This window comes from Cenococcum geophilum (genome assembly GCF_001692895.1).
Source record: "Cenococcum geophilum 1.58 unplaced genomic scaffold K441scaffold_3, whole genome shotgun sequence".
Classification (NCBI taxonomy): domain Eukaryota; kingdom Fungi; phylum Ascomycota; class Dothideomycetes; order Gloniales; family Gloniaceae; genus Cenococcum; species Cenococcum geophilum.
This window is the reverse complement of record NW_027137561.1, coordinates 5,760,574-5,779,007: the sequence shown is the minus strand read 5'-3', so window position 1 is coordinate 5,779,007 and position 18,434 is coordinate 5,760,574. Positions and strand designations below refer to the sequence as shown.

The window sequence follows — 18,434 nt, the reverse complement described above, 5'->3', positions numbered from 1 at the left end:
GATGGGGCATGAGGGCTGGGGCTGGTTTGCAGATTGGGGAGTTGTGAGTCATGTTTGATTCGCAGTAAGCTTCTGCAGCGGGATTGTGGTCACCAAGGCAGCAGTGTGATGAGATAGATGCGGGTGTGATCCCTACATGGGTGTATGCCATTGAGTTCAAGACTAGTCTAACACTAGACCACCCTTAATTCATGAAATTCATCGAAGCCTCCTGAAAAGCAATGCCCAAACGCCAACCTATATCATTGCTATTGCCAGAGACCTAATCCCAAAGAATCACTCATCCTCGCCAACAGACCGCCAGAACATTAAGCCGTACCGACGGCCGAGATATAAGCGTGTGGAGGAGATGAGCGAGCAGCGACGTTGTCGAGTGAAGCAGCTTAACCACCGAAACCGTAGAGGGTGCGGCCTTGGCGCTTGAGCGCGTAGACGACGTCGAGCGACGTGACGGTCTTTCGCTTGGCGTGCTCGGTGTAGGTGACGGCGTCGCGGATGACACCCTCGAGGAAGGTCTTGAGGACACCACGGGTCTCTTCGTAAATCACTGGAGCGGGGTTAGTCTATGTAATAGAAGATGTGGTTTAATGTTGGAATAGAGTGAGCTTACTGGCTGAGATACGCTTCACACCACCACGACGAGCGAGACGACGGATAGCGGGCTTGGTTATGCCTTGGATGTTGTCGCGAAGAATCTTGCGATGACGCTTGGCGCCACCCTTTCCAAGACCCTTGCCACCTTTGCCACCTGTAGAGAAAACATGTTAGTTTGATGTGGATATAATATTTATGCGATGCAGCGACAGTTAGGTTGGCGATGTTGTGTGGAGACTGGATTAGGGTTGGTGATAAGATGTCATGGTGTTGAGTTTGACGCGATGCGGCTCCGCCGGTCGCGCAACTCGTGATTATAAGGTGAGGCGACGAGGAAAACAACGCGACGACAGGAAGAGAAAATCAAAAGGTACTTACGTCCAGTCATGTTGAACTGAAGTTAGAAGTAATAAGTTTAGACGAAGTTGATGATAGACACGCGTTGATGGACGTGTCGCGATAGATGTGGATTGTGGGTGTTGATGGATGTTGTTCGTGGTTCGTTGGTGGAGGCGATTGTGAGAGAAAATAGAAAGGAAAAGAGAAGGCGAAAGGGGGGATATTTGCTTTAAATAGGGCGGGCGGGTGATCTAGGTTGCAACTTCTGCTTTGTTGTGCGCTAAACTATGTCAGGAAGCGCGGAACATGAATTGCAATTGCCCCCCTAACCCAAGCGAAACATGAGAGTCTTACGAGTGCTGGAATCGAGCACCTTTAACATGCGTCTTGGCAGCTCCTCGTTAGAGCCAAATCTCCCAAACGACAGCACTGTTCAGCCTCCTGGTTGGTCCGGGTTATCTATTTACCCGAGAACACCAAAATCAATCCATCGCCAGCAGATCAACCTTAAGCTATCGAACTCACGATTCAAACATAGATCGCTCCTAATGCCTGAAATATTTACTACTATACACCCTTTCGCCCTCTTTACTTATTGGGGAGGTTATCAACTACTGTATCCGCAGGAGTTTCTTCGATGCGCAACGCAGACAGTACCCACCCAGCTAGAACAACGACTGACTGTAAGGCATATTGCCCAGGTGTACGGTAGGGGGCAGGCAAGCCGAGCATGAGTCACAGGAGAGTCGATGGAAGAGGACGATATGGTAAAGAGTAGGTATGGCAATACCCTAGTACAGAGACGAACCGATAAGGAGGACAGGAGGGCTGCAAGCCCGAGGAGCTTAAGGAGGTGCCAAGGGCTAGCCGAAGGCTAACCTTGGCAGCCCCTAAGAGCTCCCAGGCGTGCACCTGAGTAAGGGATAAAATACCCCTTACACTGACTCAATAAACCCTCTCAACGTCGGAAACTTTACTTTGAAATTATAGAAGTAAGGATTCTTACTACTAAAACAAATGTATTAAGTGTTCTTAACGTAATGGTTATGCGGCAGTGATAACCCGACACCCTCAGTGATTTTGCTTCATGCAGCAATAACTTACCATCCACCCCAGATGTAGCCACTTACACAATAATCTCTCGCTAAAATCACGTGCTATAGATACCCAATAAATAACTTTTTATCCCTTAGCACGGCACGTGTTGTTGTGAAACTGGTGTTCGTGCACAGACCACATACTCGTTGGATCCGGCCGGGAATAAGAGACTGCTACAAACTGAGGTAATTATTTAACAGTCTAACATCTTCCAGATCTAAATATAAAAGTTAGTAGCTGACGGAATTAGACCATTCTCCCAACACCGATCACTACCGCAGCTTAAGTCATTACCATTACCGAGGGCAGCTATTCGGGTCCGCAATACCCGCTGGTACAAATCCAGACGATACCTTTGACCTCTCGGTCGATAATCTTCGGACAGTCGCTATTAGACGTATACGGAAGGCGGAGTTTTTCCCGGCATAGATGATGTCGCATGTTAGCTGCTATAGAATTTGTGGATTCACGGGGTGTGATCATGTTGGAATAGGTAAGACAGTAGGCTTTAATATGCTCGGCAGTGAATAAAATCTTAGTTGACCCTTCCAGGAACTGAAAGTTCTGCAAAGGCATGAGCCATTTTCAATGGAAAAGCCTAGTGCGTCTCCGGCTATCCGGTGATAGACTGCGGACTCTGCATGGTCATTCTGTTGGCATACGCAATGTTACGGCCTTGCGAGGTATTCCCCATGAATCAATGAAATAGCCTTTTGACAAATCATCCTTCTTTTCCATCATGCAAAGCTCTGAAAGCCAGAGTTCAAATGCCCGCTATGCCAACCCACTATGCCAACCCACAAACGCTGTCACGATGCCCATGCCCCCTATACCTTTTATATCAATATCACCGAAAGAAAAGAAGACCTTCAAGACCGGCCTCCACCAAAGCCCTCCGGTTCCCACATGATGCATCTATCCCATCCGGTCCGCTCTGAACTCCCCGAAGTCACATCCCAAGCGCCAACTCAAGGCACCACGGCGTCTCAACTCACCAAGGACGAGAGGACTATCCTTGCCGGCAGGCCTACTCATCCTCGGTCAAGTCTCCGTACTCCCACATACCCCTTCTCTCGGTCTTGGCCTCCTCCTCCCGCTTCTTCAACCCCTCCAACACGCCCGTCGCCGAGCGCTCCCACGCCTTCAGCTTCCGCGGCACCATCGCTAACCCTTCTCCCACCACATCTGCATTCAAGCTCTGCTCGCCCGACTTGCTCTCCGCGGGGTCAAACAACGTGACAAACAGGGTGCCATCCTTCTCGACGGCATCCACATTCGCTACGAGCTGGCGATCCGCCGTCTCGCGCGCGATGAAGTCGACCGCGTCGGCGAGGTACTCCGGGCTCCCGGGCAGCTGCAGGAACGAGAGCTGAGCATCGAGGGCCTGGGGCTTGAGCTTGGTCTGGGGCGAGAACTGCGGCTGCGAGAGCGGGCGCAGGCGCGTCCACGGCAGCGTCTCCGAGTTGCCGTAGTCGACGTACACGACCTCGGCCTTCTTGGCCTCGCGGTCGTTGCGCCGGATCCGCGCGCGGTACCACTCGTTGTCGGCCGTGAAGCGCGCCGCCACGAAGTCGCCCGCTTTGGGCGGGTTGGGCAGACCTCCTGCGTTCGTCGGGTTGAGGTGGAAGTTGCGGAAGGCGTTCATCAGCTCCGTCAGTGCTGCGGTGCCGGTGCCGATTTGCTGCAGCCTTAGCCGCCCCGTCTCGTCGACGTGCGTGATAATGACATCGCGGTAATCCTTGCGGCGGGCGGCGGGCGCGGCGGAGTCACCGTTTTCACCGTGGCCGTTTGTCTCGGAGGCAGTGCCTGCGGCGGCTTCTTCGTCTTCTGCGGAAGGGTCCCAGTCTTGCCAGAGGCCCTTGCGGGTTTCCTTGGCTTTCTGTTCGGCGGCGAAGAGCTCGTTGGCGTTGCCTGATTTTTCGGCGGAGTAGGCGTGAACGGATGCGAGGCCTTCTTCCAGCAGGAGTTTGGCAAAGTTCTCGCGGTTGACATGGAGGGTGCCGATGAATGCGCCGTTCTTGTCGCAGTCCTCGACGTCGATCTCGACATCTCGCTGTAAAGTTCTCTTGTTGGCAAAGTCGTGTGCTTCTTGACCGAAAGGCTCGGCTTTGTCAGCTGGATTCCTAGCGGACCTAGGCGCGCGGATACCAGATAGGACAAATGTGAGTTTGGCATTCTCTCGCGGTACTAAGACTGTAAAGCGAGAGCCGGATTTCACAAAGTCGACGATGGCAGGAACCTTTCGTTGCCTAGAGAGCAGAGAGAGCTGGCGTTTCGCTTTCTCTAAGCTCTCCGAGTAGTCCACGTATTGCTTGGTAGCAGGTGCCTTCGCGTTCCACATTCCTTTGCCCTCCTCCTGTGCCTGCTGTTCGGCAAGGAGAAGGTCATCATAGATAGGGCTTCGGTCCGTGTCTTCTTGACGATGCCTGATTACTGAGGCAAAACCATTCTCTACAAGTAGCATACCAACGTTCTTACCATTGAGAGTTATGGTAGCCATTTCTCGCTCATCGTAACCCTCTGTGGCAGCTCGCTTGCCATCTATCGTGACCTTGACATGTTTGGCAATGAGTTTTTTTCGAAGGAATTCCTTCGCTTCTGCTCCCCAAGGTGCCTGCTTAGGATCTGAAGGCTTCGGTTGTCTGACACTGCTAAGATTAATGCGCTTTTCGCCTCCTGCTTTGTTCCGGAGATAAATGGTGTCTGCGCTTTGAACCCTACTGACCACAGCCTCGAGTTCACCGCTGCTAGACCCTTTGGCAGCAACGTGGCCTTGGAACACACCTTGGCGACTGTCCTTGGCGGATTTTTCGGCCTGTCGCAGAGTACCCATCTCTGCGCCTAGCATGGTTGAGTGATGGTCTGTACATCTGGCCAAACCCGCCTTGAGCAGATACGGTGCGATGGTGCCATTGACGGGATGCTTAACATTTCCAACAAGCTGGCCGGCCGGGCTGACGCCTAGAACATTCACTACAATGTTACGCTGTAGCAGCCGCATTTCAACGAATTGCTGCGCTTCCTCGCCGAATGGTTCAGCAGGCTGCTCTTTCCCATCTGAAGGATTAGTGCGTTTCGTTGACGGCGCTCGGATACCCGCAATGAGAAGCATCGTTTGCACATGTTTAGTTGGAGATAGGAGGAGCCGGACTATAAGACGGTCTCCGCTGAGGACTTTCTCGACGATTGCTTTTAGCTTATTAGCCGGAAAAACACTAGTTATGTCGAGATCGTAGTTCAAGTACCGTCTATTGCCTTCCCCTTCCACTCTTCCCCGAAAGTTTTGGGGTCCGGTAGCTCATAGGAAGACTCGATCTTCCCACCAGTCTCTGCCCAGAGACCTTTTGAGTCTGCCTTCGCCCTAGCCTCCACTACTTGTAACTTCTCCAGTATAGCGGCGGCCTCTTCTGAGTCATCCTTCCTGCCTGCATCGTCTCGTATCTTGACCCAGCCTTCGGTGACGGTCAATTCGGGTAGTTGCGTCTTATTTGGCAGAGAGATGATGCCATACTCGCGATTGGCGCCAGTGGGTATCTTGTAGAGCACTTTGAAATGCACTACCTTTCCAACAAGGAGCCGGCGCAGGAAATCGCGGGATTCAAAAGCAAAAGGCTGTGGGAGTTGCACGTTGTCAGCCGATTGCCTAGTGTGCCTCAGGCAGCTTCGCCAGCGGCCTGGTGCATGATGAGGCCGCAAACCCATGCAGCAGCACGACTGGCTCATGCTCTTGCATGCTCCTGCCCTTGCACTCATGCGATAGGGTATAACTCACCTCATCTCCCTCCCTCCGTATTCTCGGCGCAGATACAAAGGCAAGGCTGAGAGTGCGCTCTTGCTTCGGATTGTTCACGTTGTGGAGGATGACGGTGTCGCCGGAGAGAACGCTCTTGACTTTGGCTTCGAGGAGAGACATGGTGTACTTTTGAAGAGAAAGGCTGTCTGAGAACAAACTACGGTTAGCTTCCAAGTTTCGCAAAGGTAAGCTGTCGCGGGGCAGAGATGAGCAAGGCCAAGAGGGGACGCACGCGAGCTGACTTTACTTTTGTTTGGTATAATCTGAGAATATGCTTTTATGCGTTCAATGAGGGATGGTGCAAATGAACCGATAAGAGCTTTTGGGAATGCAAAAGTACGAGACGTTGTGTAGCAAAAGGCTGCGGTGTGTTTGATATTAGCTATAAACTGGCTAGTTTTGTGGGGTGAATGGTGTCCTCAAATGCCTAGGCGAAATTGTGGAAGCCTCCGCGTCACTCAAAAATATTTACATTTAACCTTCGTTCCGGTTGTCTTTGGGAAGTAATTATTATTGGTCCTTCTATTGGAATAATTTGGCTTCGGGTTGTTGCAATCATATTGCAATGCTAGCCCTCACAGTATCTCATAGCGAAGCATTGCAAATATTAGGCACCATCATTAACCGATTGATAGCATTCTTTTTAACTGTTTGTCACTAATTGCTGCTAACCAAGCAAATTTTCCCGTCGGTGTTGAGTTCCTTCAGGTGTCAAATTGTTATAAAGTGGCGGATTTGGCTTTGATCAGAAGGATATTTAGGATGCAATGCCAATAACACCTACAAGAATTAGTATATCTCCTCTCGAAGAAGGCAAGTCCCAATCGGAACTTACCGCAAGCAGGGCGAAGGCCAGCATTGCCTGTCTTCTTGGACTCCTCGTCTCCACCCTTGCCAAGGTCATCAGTACCGGCATGGATGACGATAGTGCGCTGAAGAGTGGTTAGCAAGAGCCTTCTGAAATATCGAGCAAGTACCGCATACGCCAATAACGCTGTTAGCACCGATCAGTTTGACGAGCTTGTCTGTAACTGTGCCGGTAGAGTTGCCCTGGTCGTCAGTCTTGAAGTTGCCCAAGTCACCGACATGGCGCTCTTCATCATCAGGAGCACCGTGGGTTTTGTTGTGAGGGTTGACTTGATTAGGGCACCATAAAGTTAGCCAATGCTATTTCCTTCAGGCATTGCAGAAGGGATTGTAAATGTGAAACTAACAGTGAGGTCCTGCTGATGTGCATCCGTTGGTGTTGTCGCCAAAAGCGTGAACGTGCCAGCCACGCTCAGCATTCGGGTCGTGGCCAGTGATGTTCCATGTGATGGTGGTAGGTTCGGATTCGGAGCTCTGCTCGAAGGTTACGGTACCCTTAACGCTGGAGGTATCTCCACGAACTAAGGCGACTATAATTTGAATAGCTTGTCAGTAATGCTCCCAATACGCAGAGTTTGTCATCACTTGGTCCCTTATTGGCAGAAACTCTATCTTGAAGCATGGAATCAGGCCTTGAATGGTGTAGCTGATACAGCTTGCCCATCAGCGTTCCCAAATATCGAATGGCTGTCCAATTGAGAGAGATTCCAGCCTTCCAAAGGGGCTTGCGTCAGAACACGCTCAATCCGACTCCAGACAAGCTGCCCCACCTTTGGTAGTAATAGAGTGCCGAGTTTAGGCTTTGACAGAGAAACTCACCAGCTTTAACCATCGTGGCGGTATTTGGATAAAATTGTTTATATTTAATGGGAAGAAGTTTCTTTAGGTTTTAGACTTAGGGGTGTGGCAGAGAGATGTTGAGGGGTGGGAGGTTTCCTTCCTCGGTGATGCTGCGGGGCGAGGCGTATCTTGCGTCACCGGAAGCCGGTCTCGCCCACGAAACGTTACAAAGCATCATTCATGCATAGATGACGTTAAATCTCACCAGGAGAAATTCTCCTTCTATTTTATGCATCGAAAATGAGGTTTTACTAGTTACAGTCTCGGGAGTAGAAAAGCACGCCGCAAGCTGTCAAATTCATCTCGTCATAAACAAACTAGCCACCGACATCGGACCAAATCTATGTCTCGATCTTCTTTTGCAAAATATCCTTGAGAACAACGGTGTCTGCAGCAAACTTTGAGATACCCTCACGGAGCTTCTCTACTGCCATCTGTTCCTCGTTGAAGTCGAAGCGGAATGTTGGCTCGTCGTGGAGGTAAGACTTCTTCTCAATGTTCAGCGATGTAGCGCCCGAGGCATCGAGTTTCTTGGGCACTGGCTCGTTCGAGTTGTAGAGGGCCTCAAGGAGATTTGGCTAGAATAAAATCAGCTTCCAGTTCAAAAAGTAGAATAGCGAAAAATAAGTGGTGCGCAGTACATACTGCAATAGTCAAGTAGTCACAGCCAGCCAACTCAGTGACCTCCCCGACGCTTCGGAAAGATGCACCCATAACGATTGTCTTGTAGCCAAACTTCTTGTAGTAGTTAAAAATGGACTGCACGCTCTTAACTCCTGGGTCTTCAGACGCAGAGTACTCCTTCTTTGTTGCAGCCTTATACCAGTCGAGAATACGGCCAACGAAGGGGGAGATGAGGAAGGCGCCGGCCTCAGCAGCTGCAATAGCTTGAACCAGAGAGAACATGAGTGTCAAGTTGCAGTTGATGCCATGTTTCGATTGCAAGATATGGGCAGCCTGGATGCCCTCCCATGTTGAGGCGACCTTGATGAGAATACGCTCTTTAGGGATGCCAATCTCTTTGTAGAGCTGGACAAAAATCAGTGCTGAGTTTAAAACTGGCTTCATTATTTCTAGGTCCTTACGTCGATGATATGAAGAGCCTTGTTCACTGAAGCTTCGGTGTCGAAGGAAAACCTTGCATCCACCTCCGTTGAGACTTTTCCGGGAATGATGTTGAGAATTTCCTTGCCAAACTGAACGAGCAGGTTATCCAATGTCGCATCAACCTGTTCCTCAATGCTGCTGCCGTGCTTCTTGCCATACTCGACCGCAGCGTCGATGAGCTTTGCATATTCTGGCTTCTTCGACGCAGCGAGAATCAATGAGGGGTTGGTGGTAGCATCTTGGGGTTTGTATTTAGCAATGGTCGCGAAGTCGCCAGAATCGCAGACAACCGTCTAAAAGATAAATTTCGTATTAGCTTCACTGCAATCTGTTCAAAGAGGTTGAAATTTTCTGGCCTTGACGGCGTATCTCCGGATTGTCCGGCGGGGTGGTTGTATTAGTGGGGTAAACTCACGGTGCCGGTGGCTTTCAATTGATCGAGAGAGCTAGACATAGTTGCGAAGTTAATCGAAGTGTAGAAAAGGGGATAAATTGGTCGTATTGCGAAGGAAGTTGATGAGACTTAGAGTGTTGGAGAGTTGTTGGGCAAACGATGAGACGCGGCAACGGAAGCTTCTTCAAGGTGGTCCTCTATCGTCACCGTGGCCAGCGTGGGTCGCTACCCGCTGATAGGCTGCCGTGGGATCAATCAGCACATGGCTGGTTGCCGTCAGCAAATGTAAAATCGATGATATCAGGTGCTCTTCATCAGGCCTGGCGTGAGTTCTCCGTGGATATGGTCGTATGGGAGTTATTGGTGACAATTTAGCCTCACGACCTTTAAAAAATACCTCCTTATGACCGTAGATGAAAAAAGAAGAACCCGACTCATACAGAGACTATTGCTACCAGATATGGAGATATCGAGAGGAAAACCGACCCTATTGGCAATTGTGACGTCCGCGATTCTGTTGCAAATTATGCGGATGTTTTCTTACGGTAGTTTCGCCTTTCGATAGATTGTACAGCTCGAGCACAAAATTCTCCTTCCCCTTGCTAAAAAAAGGCTCCAAAGACGCGGGCGATGACCGCAGAGAGGAAGGAAAGGAAGAAAAAGAAAAAGAGGCGGACCTCTTTTACGGACGACCCGAATCCTTTCTCTCCGCTATCACAGCCTCCTTTGCAGCCTGGTGTGAGCTTACACTTATGTACACGTGTATTCTGGAGGCTTGTAGTGTGTATTGCACGGGCTATGTGCTTAGTAAACAGTGTAATGAACTTTCTTTGAGCTATATACTCGTCTTTATCACGAGTCTTGGCATCGTGTTTTAGGCCCATTTTTCTTGTCTAGTCGTTTAACCAAGGGCTACCGTCAACAAATGGGAGGCTCTACACCTGATCTACGCTGGAAGGAGGTTAAGGATAAGGATCTAGTAGAGACTCTTTTTGAGCCGGATATATATAAATTTGGCGACGATGAGATTGATAATTAGGAGGACGTTGAGAGTTACAACATATAATATATTATATAAGCTTACACCACACTGACACGGTGTACACATGTAATATTCCGACTTACACTGTGTATTCACACCCTCATTCTGTACACTAGTTCTCTAACTCTATAACCCCTGAATCGCTGTTCCCGCCATACCCAGTTGCAGCTCCTCTACCAATACCTTCGCCTTTGCCTTCGCCTTTACTATCAATCCTAGCCTCTAGCTTTAAGACGATATCCCCCGTATAAGCTCGTATACCGATACTAACTGGCCCTATTAACATCTCTCCCTAATAAAACTCCCCGGTTTCTATCGTCTAGTCTTAGGCGGCGAAGAGGATATTAATAATGCGCTTTCTGTAGTATACATATGTATAGGTAGAGCAATGAGGGCTACTCTATCGAGGAGTTAATGGAAGAGCATAAGGACGACTGCTCGTGGCTAGAGCTAAGGGCCGACTTCTATAACTATCTCCCAATACTCGCATCCCCAAATATCGCAACAACACCTTGTATACCAGACAAGACCCTTACGCCTACACCTACCATACCTCGGATACCTCAAAACCCTCAAAAACCGCTTCCAAGCCGCATACCTCGGCTATCACCGAAACACAAACCACTACCTCAATCACCTCAATCACCCCAATCGCCTCAAGCGCCTCAATCGCCTCAACCACCTCACCTACCACCACCTCTATCCCCCCCGCCATCCCCTCTACAATCACACACATACGCCTCAGTACTAGCATCATCGCCCCTACAACCAATTCGACCTCGTCAGAAACCACTAGGTCTAGTACTTACGGTTCAAGACCTTGTGGAACGATTTCGTGGTAAACCGTCTCCGTTCCAATAACTACTACCACGACTACAACTATAACTATAACCACCACTACCACTACCAGCAGCTCAGTCGATTGCACAATTCCTATTATATATACTGTCAGCTTTTATAGATAAGACAGAGATAGCTATTAGAGGGTAGCTAATAGCAGCAGGAATTCTAGGAAAGTCGCGATTGCCAGTTGAGTTGTCCGGATTGGGTGTGTGATATTGATGTCTAGGCTAGCATGGCGTCCACCATCAGAAGAATCCTTGGAGGCTCCTGAGCCCGGAGGATGCCAGAAGTTGCTCCAATGGGGATCGTAGATGCCAGCTCCTGGACAGACGATATCTGCACCTCCGAATTCTTTGTCGGCTACCTCGAACATGTGAGAAAGCTGTTTCCAGTCTCTTACGTTAGTCTGAACGAAAGCAGCCTTAGACTTCCCTTCGTTTTTTGACGAGTAGGCATCAACAACTTTCTGAGCTTCTGGGCGCAGGGCCAGGTCGGCGAAGAGGACATTGCAGTTCTGTGAGAGCAGAAGGGATGCAGAACATAGATTTATTCCTGGTAGAAGCGTCAACATGACGTTAATTGGAACTCTGAGATGACATACCAGAACCAGCACCAGTGACAATTGCTGTCTTTCCCTCCACAGAGAAAGGATGAAGATTTGGGGGGGGAAATGAAGTCAGATGTTTTAGTTGAGGTTGCCATACTGTTAAGGATTGCCAAAATAGAATGGATTCAACAGAGGCTGAAAACACAAAGGCAGTGCTTATAGCTTGCTTTCAATAATTTATCTACTTATTTGCTAGCATAGTGGAGGGGAATTGTAGAGCTTGACGACTATTGAATACTTATCCCTTAGCACGGTGAAATTCGTCCACACGTTATCGATAAAGATTAGCCAATAGAATCAATAGGATCAAAGGTACGTGCTCAGAAATATGAGGTTGGTGATATGCGGAGGCTCGAAAGCGGGCAGCGGCTAGGGCTCCCGGGAATGTCCTTTAGCCCTTCAAGTCGGTGAAACAGGATATTGAGTCAGTGGAACAAAGTCTATATCATTAGAGGTACGATTGGTAGGCATGGTTGATGATAATATATTGATTGAATCTATAGAGGTGATGCGCGTACTTTTGATTCTGGTGTTCCGCACGCACCACTACCTTGTGGACGCCACCATGCTAAGGGGTAAGTAGTTACAGGCATTCAGGATAGTCAGGGTAAGAACACAAGGGGCAGCCCAGATGGCTCAGAGGGCGGGGAAGAGAGGGGTCACATTGATAGCATCTACATCTACCGCCGGCGTTTGAATACTGGAATCTAGACTAGAGCTGAGCTTGGCGCGGGTAGGTGAGACTTTTCCTCATGTCGATGAACCTGCCTTTTCCCTCAGTCGGCAAACTTGCTTCCGTTGAGGTCTATCACGAGCTACTATCAGCTAACAAAGTCCTTCTAAGGCTCCCATTTACCATTGTGCATTGCAACAGCCCGTCGAAAATCCGGCTCGGCAGAGAGCTTTTGTGTAATCTATAAAGCATGATATTTTGCACCGGGATATGGTACGGGACAGGAGCAAAGTTTAGTATGGTGAGTCCGATATATATAAAATATCAATGTCCATTATCCTATTCAAAACTACCTCTTCATCGTTTGAAGAGCCTAATTATATGTTGGCAAGCAGCAAGTGCTTCAGCCGAGTTTCCATCTTCCATAAATTAAGGCTTCCCAGCTCTTTTTAATACGTGTTCACAGATATCCTAGCCCAGCTTAGCACCAGCCAAAAGAAGTGGCATAAACTCCGTGACCCATGCAAGGGGTATCTTCCAATGCCATCAAACCTTACTCCAAAAGCTCATTAAAAGAGCATGTTTTCGAAGTATTGCTTAGAGCAATAAGAAAAGCGCAGGGAGCGCCAATGGGAATTGACCACGAAAGAATGAGAAAAAAAAAATAGAAGCAATCTGAACGAAGCGGATGTCACGAAACAAGCAGGCTGATCAGGTCTGTGCTACTGAACAAGGATCGTCCAGCTAGATGACATCAGTGGATCGAGATTCCTTACTGGCGTCTCTGCATAATTCTACATCCAGAGATGGGCAATGCTCAAAAGTTGAGTACCCGGGAAGGATCTTTGAGAAATTGACGGCGATATTTGGCAATCTCCGTGGCGACAACATCAGGGTCTCTAGTATGTTTCTGCCGTAGTTCCTTGAGAACAAGTTTCAAGCCTTCTGTCCACTGTCGTTTCTCTTCGTCTGTGCGGCCCGGATTGGCAGTGCCTAATTGCACGAGAATCTTATCATCTAGACATTTCAGTCAGCTTGAGGACGTTGGACGAAGTAAGAGAAGATGCTTAATGGCACCGTCCTACGACGCACCATCCAGACCCATTCCACGAAAGTGCTGGCTGTCACATTCATCATCATTACATGTGCCTCCAGCGGCTTCAAATCGGCAAATGGGCTTCTCTGGATCAATCTGGTGGCTATATGTCATTGAGCGAAAACCACCTGATACATCCTTAGAGTATTCAGGGTGATAACGGTAAGACTTAAATTTCCGGAGTGGGCTTTCATATGGTACGAAGCGAGGATACTCAATCAATGTATGCTTGTTGACAATCTTTCGGAGCGCATTAGTCCCGTGCATTTTGGGGAAGGGGAAACATACCAGTTGTGTGATTGAGCCTTGAGCATCTGGTTCGGTCTGAGGCTGCAGCTCGGGAGCTAGATCATCAGCAGTGGCAATATTTGGGACATCTGCGGAAGGCGGAAGCGACTTATTCTCTGGGGACGTCGCCCGAGAGCTCTGGATGGATTCAGTTTCAGCTGGAGGTGAAAATTCAGGAAGGGCGTCCGAAGGTTCGTAATCGTCTTCCGAACCAGTACGGGATATTTCTTGTGGTTCAGGCGCAGTGTCGATAGGTTCGTAATCCTCACCCTCGTCTAACGACGATTCTGACATTTCAACCTCGCCCTCTTCGATGTTCATATCCACAGATTGACGATTGGAGGAAACATGAGCTCCTTGAGGGACCTCTGTCCGCTCCATCTTACCTTCAGCAGAAACAGCAACGACTGGTTCGGGCGAATAGAAATTCTCGGCATCGTCTTCCTGAGGCGGTGTTGAAGGTATTGGAGATACGGCGGCTGGAACAACTACGACGGGTTCTTTTTCAGGTACAGCCGCCTCAAAACTCTCGGTATTAGCCGACGGTAGATTTGTAGCTGTATATAAATCATCGTGCTTATCAGATTCGATATCAGACATTTCCATGGCATCACCAGAAGCTTCTGATATATTGTCAGGTACTTCATCGGCCCGGTCTTCCGTAGATTCATCCGCCACATTCTCACGTGCCGGAACCTCTACTTGGCCATCTATGTCGTTGCCTGTGCTGGTTATATCCATGCAATTCAGTTCTTCGTCTTCTTTTCCGCTTACGGGGAGATTCGTTTGGATATCTGAGATAGTGATGGCATGTGCATCTTGCGCTGTATTGTTGAGATGTGAATGAGTCGAAGGACCTGAAAATAGCCCAAGCGAAAGTGGGGAGTTAAAGGAGATGGGATTGGACTTACCCTCTCCAAGTGATGCAGCTTCATTCTCTCGTTGTTGGACTATTTCGTTCTTCTTGGCTTGAAGTTCCTCATGAGGCATGCCTTCAGTATCAATTCCTAGACTCTCAAGTTCTTTAATAAGATTTTCCTTGTCTCGCATCCGTTTCCTATTTTCAGCCTCTAATTGTTCCATTTCCTTTCTAAGCTGTTCTAGTCTTGCAGCATTGCTAGCTAGACTTGCATCCAGGGAAGGTAACCCAGATTCGATCTCTGCGCGACGAATCTTCTTCCATTGAGTGGGATTACTCACTGACGAACACATTGTGACATTCCCATCCGTTCGAGGAATGAGTGTTTCCGTACTTGTAGCAGAAGGAAGAGAAGGAGCTAAAACAGGTGCTGTACTAGATATGCTACCTGCCACGTTTTTAAGAGCAGTGCCGGTCGTGGCAGCAGCTGGTGACGATAATACCGGTTCAGCAACGGGTCGCTGAGTGGTTGTAGGAGTTTGAGCTCTACTGGCTTCTGTTTGTTTGCCTTTGCTCATTGCCTTTCGACGTTCTGCTTCAGCTATTCTTCTTCGAAGTGCGGCGATCTCCTCCTCTCTTTTCTTGAGGTCTTCCACATGTGCAAGGCTTCCAGGAGTTTGAACCGCGGGCGGAGTACTGACAGCAGAAACAGCAGGTTTCACAGAAGTAGCCCGAGACGGCAAGTCAGGCACCGGAGGCAAATTGCGAATAGTGCTTTGTCTGAAGGGGGTATGATTCCCATTGTTTGGAAGATGTGCTGGGGGTTCTGGCGCGTCCTGATCGTCGTCCATGTCCATCCCGCTACCTGCTGTCTCATCATCACTAACTTCGATGATCATTTCTTCGTTTACATGATCATGCCTAGACTGACCAAAAGGTCGCTTGAATCCGTTGGTGAGCTGGCGAAGTTCTTCCGGCTCATCGAAATCAGATGCAACGGGTCGTTTCCTGTTCCTAGCGGTCACAGGCACTGACGTCTCTCTAGAAGCAAAGATTGATGTTATTTGTGGTTGGGTGGGCTTTGTTGAAGGCGAAGCAGTCATGAAGAGTCCAGGGATTCCACCGAAAGGAAGCTTGCTAGATGATGGAGTAGCTTGGTTACTAGTCTGGCTGATAGTACTAGGAATTGCTGCTGAGTTTTCATGAATCGGGGAAGGTGGCGAAGACCTTGAGAGCGATTGGCGCTCGCTTTGAATTTGGTTTTGTTCGCTCGTGTTCATGGCTGAGGCAAAGGAAGATGTGCGGGAGAGTGATGCGGGAGTTGCTTCTGTTGACACAACAGCTGTGGAGGGAGCCGTCTTTCTGGTCGCAAGAGCTTCCATTTTCTGACGAGCTAGCTCCGTCTGTGCTTTTCTCTTCTCAGCGGTTATGATCGACTCATCCGTCGCGGCCAAAGTTTCGGATGTTTTTAAGTCTGGCTGTGCTTGGACATTCTTTCCTGTTGCTGTGGCTGCGTTCGACGTCGCAGATAGGCTTTCATGCCCGGTTGGCTTTGATGTAGCTGCTTGCTTACCCATTTTAGCTGCTTGCAAACGAGCGATATAGTCCTTGCGATCAATCGGCGATGGAGCAGATTTAACGGGAACATTTCGGTTCATGTTAGTGTTCGCAGTTATGACTGGCTTAGCTTGTGTGGTTGTATTGAGAGCGGGCGCCTTCGAAGAGATCTGTGACGGTAGAGTAGAAACGGCGATATTCTGAGGGTTGCTATTTTGAGAGGCTGGTAGCGGTTCGCTACGTTCAGGAACACCCTGCTTCGCATCTAATCTTGATGGAAGGGACCCAGTAGGTTGTGCTTCATTCGTTGGTTGAAGGTTCATGATATTTCCAAACTGGTCTGGCATTTTCACTGGCTCAGATTGGGTTGATATACTGAGGTCAGCGTACAGTTCTCCTAAGATCTGAGGATCCAGCCCCTCCTGGACAAGATGGGGATAGTTGATCCTATTGTCGTTCAAAACAGATAATAATTTCTTCGCCTTTTCTCGCTCTGCTCTGAAATCCCTTGAATGTTTCGACTCTGGTGCCGTAGGTGCAGGGACTACCTTTGAATCGCGCGGCGCTCTACTCGCAGAATCGTTGTTATGTTGGCTGAGAGAAGAGACTGGCCGGCTGTCTAAAGAGCTGTTGGTAAAATTTAAATGGTGAATAAAGGCAGGCAAACACTCACGAATATTATTGACCGGCGATCGATTCGTGTGATTTTGGAAAGATTCACGTCGACTAAGATTTGGGCGGGACGTCTCATTTCTACTCGTAGAACGCGGCTGGTTAAGTTGTGATTGAGCTACGGATCGAGGAGGATCTGTGCTATTCATATTTCGAGATGCCGGTGATTCAGACACGCGGTCTCCTTCACTCAGCTCACCTTCCTCCTTATCTGCTTCACTTAGTTCCACTACGCGATTATTTGTGATGATGGTGCTTTGCGTAGTGAAGGGCTGTGGCTGTTGAATCAAATTTTCGGGAACCACCTTTGTTGGGCTTGCTGAAGCTGCAGGCTGAGGAGACGGTGGAGGAATTGGGTGTTGGAGAGCTGCTGGAGGCGGTGGATGAGGGATGGGAAAGCCGTTTTGGTTCATGTACGGAGGAAAGGGCGGTGGAGGGAAAATGCCACTTTGGAAATGATTCCAAAGCTGTTGGTACTGGGGTGTTGCTGTTGGCCCAAAAGCTTGCATTTTTAACCCCGGAAGATTGCTATTATACTGGAATGCTTCCGCTGAAGCGGCCTGTCGCTGCTCGTGCTGGCTGTTGGTAGGGGGCGGGATGATATGGGGAGGCGGCATCGCATTAAAGGGTCCGCCATATGGCGGTTGCGAATAATTTGCCATGGTGACTGGCGTCTATCAGGGGCGCGTTTAAACCGAAAATCTACAGGTTAGCAGCAATAGTTACATCCGCAATCGACTACAGCTTCAAGTGAGAGACGGAGTCGACGCATAGATGGGCGAAAATGTGCAGATGGCCAGAGTAAGGAGCACTTGTTCCACAGTGCGCGTTGCACGACGAGCCCTCGAAATAGATGCCGCGCAAGCAGCGCGACGAAGTCTATCACGAGTTCTGAGGGCAGCAAGTATACTTAAGATAGAAATGAGGAAAACAAAGAATGATGGCAGTGTACTTGGGAAGCACTTGCTCCGTCTGGCTGAAGAAAAATGTGAGAACCAACGAAGTCGCCGCCAGCTGACTAGCCGCCTGGCACCTGAGTGGCGCATTCAACTCACGTGCGTCGCGGCGACCGCGCGCGCTTGGACGGTTGCTGGGGCCGACAAAGTAAACACACGCAATACGATCACCACCACAGCAGCCCTCAAACCTTCACTGACAATTTTGAAATCCCTGTACATACAAATTGTAGCCATTTCCCCACTATCAGGCTTTACTTCTCTCCAGCACAATTAGAATGAGCTGGACATCTGGCGATTTATAGGGCACAACAACAGCATATCAAGGAAGCCGACGACATGAGTGCGCCTGCTCAGAATGGGCCAAAATGGCGAAACAATCCTTTCATTAGGAACTCTGCATCGTCTTCGCCCGGCCCTACGCCCAGCATTAGACGACCGAAATCTACAATCATCTCTTCTCCCCTATCTGAACACCCCCTTCAGAATATGGGCCATGCGAGGAACCAGTCCTTCTCCACCCTGAGCAGCGTGCCAGTGCCATCCAGAGCCAGTTCGATACGCACACGGTCTAATTCGGGTCGCAACAGTACTCCGGCCGGTACCTTTGCACCCCAATTTATAACATCCGATGAAACAGAAGAAGGGCCAGAGAGGATACGGGGGATTGAAGGCGAGAATGATTTTTCTGGCAAGCGATATGTGTGGCTCAAGGACCCGAAAACCGCATTTGTCAAGGGCTGGGTCGTTGAGGAGCTTGAAGACGATAGGTTACTTGTACAATGTGATGATGGCAGTGTAAGGATAAA

The 18,434-nt window shown here is 49.2% G+C and overlaps 7 protein-coding genes across 7 annotated transcripts; 1 reads left to right on the top strand and 6 right to left on the bottom strand.

Annotated features, from left to right (window-relative positions):
* Positions 1-383: 383 nt before the first annotated feature.
* On the bottom strand, positions 384-716 carry K441DRAFT_535940 (histone H4; the record flags this gene model as incomplete). Its single annotated transcript, XM_067642395.1, has 2 exons — positions 384-547; positions 611-716. Coding segments are annotated over 2 exons (270 nt in total), but the record flags the coding sequence as incomplete, so codon positions are not given.
* Positions 717-2,583: 1,867 nt separating this feature from the next.
* On the bottom strand, positions 2,584-6,144 carry K441DRAFT_652482 (uncharacterized protein). The gene is made up of 4 exons (XM_067647375.1): positions 6,057-6,144; positions 5,804-5,970; positions 5,277-5,643; positions 2,584-5,220 (listed from the first exon to the last, which is right to left on the bottom strand). Exons 2-4 carry the CDS (start codon positions 5,942-5,944, stop codon positions 3,059-3,061), a joined length of 2,670 nt encoding a protein of 889 aa, XP_067509589.1. The 5' UTR covers positions 5,945-5,970; positions 6,057-6,144; the 3' UTR covers positions 2,584-3,058.
* Positions 6,145-6,187: 43 nt separating this feature from the next.
* On the bottom strand, positions 6,188-7,538 carry K441DRAFT_652481 (cupper/zinc superoxide dismutase). Its single transcript, XM_067647374.1, has 5 exons — positions 7,511-7,538; positions 7,039-7,221; positions 6,809-6,960; positions 6,660-6,756; positions 6,188-6,604 (listed from the first exon to the last, which is right to left on the bottom strand). The coding sequence occupies exons 1-5, from the start codon at positions 7,521-7,523 to the stop codon at positions 6,582-6,584; spliced, it is 468 nt and encodes a 155-aa protein (XP_067509588.1). The 5' UTR covers positions 7,524-7,538; the 3' UTR covers positions 6,188-6,581.
* A 181-nt stretch (positions 7,539-7,719) lies between these two features.
* Positions 7,720-9,308, bottom strand: K441DRAFT_652478 (transaldolase). The gene is made up of 4 exons (XM_067647373.1): positions 9,054-9,308; positions 8,617-8,931; positions 8,177-8,560; positions 7,720-8,109 (listed from the first exon to the last, which is right to left on the bottom strand). Exons 1-4 carry the CDS (start codon positions 9,090-9,092, stop codon positions 7,873-7,875), a joined length of 975 nt encoding a protein of 324 aa, XP_067509587.1. The 5' UTR covers positions 9,093-9,308; the 3' UTR covers positions 7,720-7,872.
* Positions 9,309-10,199: 891 nt separating this feature from the next.
* On the top strand, positions 10,200-10,994 carry K441DRAFT_167973 (uncharacterized protein). The gene has a single exon (XM_067640300.1). It carries the CDS (start codon positions 10,489-10,491, stop codon positions 10,933-10,935), a length of 447 nt encoding a protein of 148 aa, XP_067509586.1. The 5' UTR covers positions 10,200-10,488; the 3' UTR covers positions 10,936-10,994.
* An 89-nt stretch (positions 10,995-11,083) lies between these two features.
* K441DRAFT_449532 (NAD(P)-binding protein) lies at positions 11,084-11,564 on the bottom strand (the record flags this gene model as incomplete). The annotated part of the gene is made up of 2 exons (XM_067641687.1): positions 11,084-11,469; positions 11,519-11,564. Coding segments are annotated over 2 exons (432 nt in total), but the record flags the coding sequence as incomplete, so codon positions are not given.
* Positions 11,565-12,832: 1,268 nt separating this feature from the next.
* Positions 12,833-17,441, bottom strand: K441DRAFT_167892 (uncharacterized protein). Its single transcript, XM_067640299.1, has 5 exons — positions 16,671-17,441; positions 14,493-16,616; positions 13,582-14,405; positions 13,290-13,533; positions 12,833-13,214 (listed from the first exon to the last, which is right to left on the bottom strand). The coding sequence occupies exons 1-5, from the start codon at positions 17,329-17,331 to the stop codon at positions 13,015-13,017; spliced, it is 4,053 nt and encodes a 1,350-aa protein (XP_067509584.1). The 5' UTR covers positions 17,332-17,441; the 3' UTR covers positions 12,833-13,014.
* Positions 17,442-18,434: the final 993 nt, after the last annotated feature.

Coding starts and splice junctions, on each gene's coding strand:
- K441DRAFT_652481 (XM_067647374.1), bottom strand. Junction 6,961..7,038: donor CACATCAGCAGGACCTCACT/GTTAGTTTCACA, acceptor GCCCTAATCAAG/TCAACCCTCACAACAAAACC. Junction 6,605..6,659: donor TGGCCTTCGCCCTGCTTGCG/GTAAGTTCCGAT, acceptor TAATTCTTGTAG/GTGTTATTGGCATTGCATCC.
- K441DRAFT_167973 (XM_067640300.1), top strand. CDS start 10,489: ATGGAAGAGCATAAGGACGACTGCTCGTGGCTAGAGCTAAGGGCCGAC.
- K441DRAFT_652482 (XM_067647375.1), bottom strand. CDS start 5,944: ATGTCTCTCCTCGAAGCCAAAGTCAAGAGCGTTCTCTCCGGCGACACC. Junction 5,644..5,803: donor TACGGAGGGAGGGAGATGAG/GTGAGTTATACC, acceptor CAACTCCCACAG/CCTTTTGCTTTTGAATCCCG. Junction 5,221..5,276: donor GAAGGGGAAGGCAATAGACG/GTACTTGAACTA, acceptor ATAAGCTAAAAG/CAATCGTCGAGAAAGTCCTC.
- K441DRAFT_167892 (XM_067640299.1), bottom strand. CDS start 17,331: ATGGCAAATTATTCGCAACCGCCATATGGCGGACCCTTTAATGCGATG. Junction 16,617..16,670: donor ATCGCCGGTCAATAATATTC/GTGAGTGTTTGC, acceptor ACAGCTCTTTAG/ACAGCCGGCCAGTCTCTTCT. Junction 13,534..13,581: donor AAGGCTCAATCACACAACTG/GTATGTTTCCCC, acceptor GCGCTCCGAAAG/ATTGTCAACAAGCATACATT.
- K441DRAFT_652478 (XM_067647373.1), bottom strand. CDS start 9,092: ATGTCTAGCTCTCTCGATCAATTGAAAGCCACCGGCACC. Junction 8,932..9,053: donor AATTGAAAGCCACCGGCACC/GTGAGTTTACCC, acceptor TTTATCTTTTAG/ACGGTTGTCTGCGATTCTGG. Junction 8,110..8,176: donor GTGACTACTTGACTATTGCA/GTATGTACTGCG, acceptor ATTTTATTCTAG/CCAAATCTCCTTGAGGCCCT.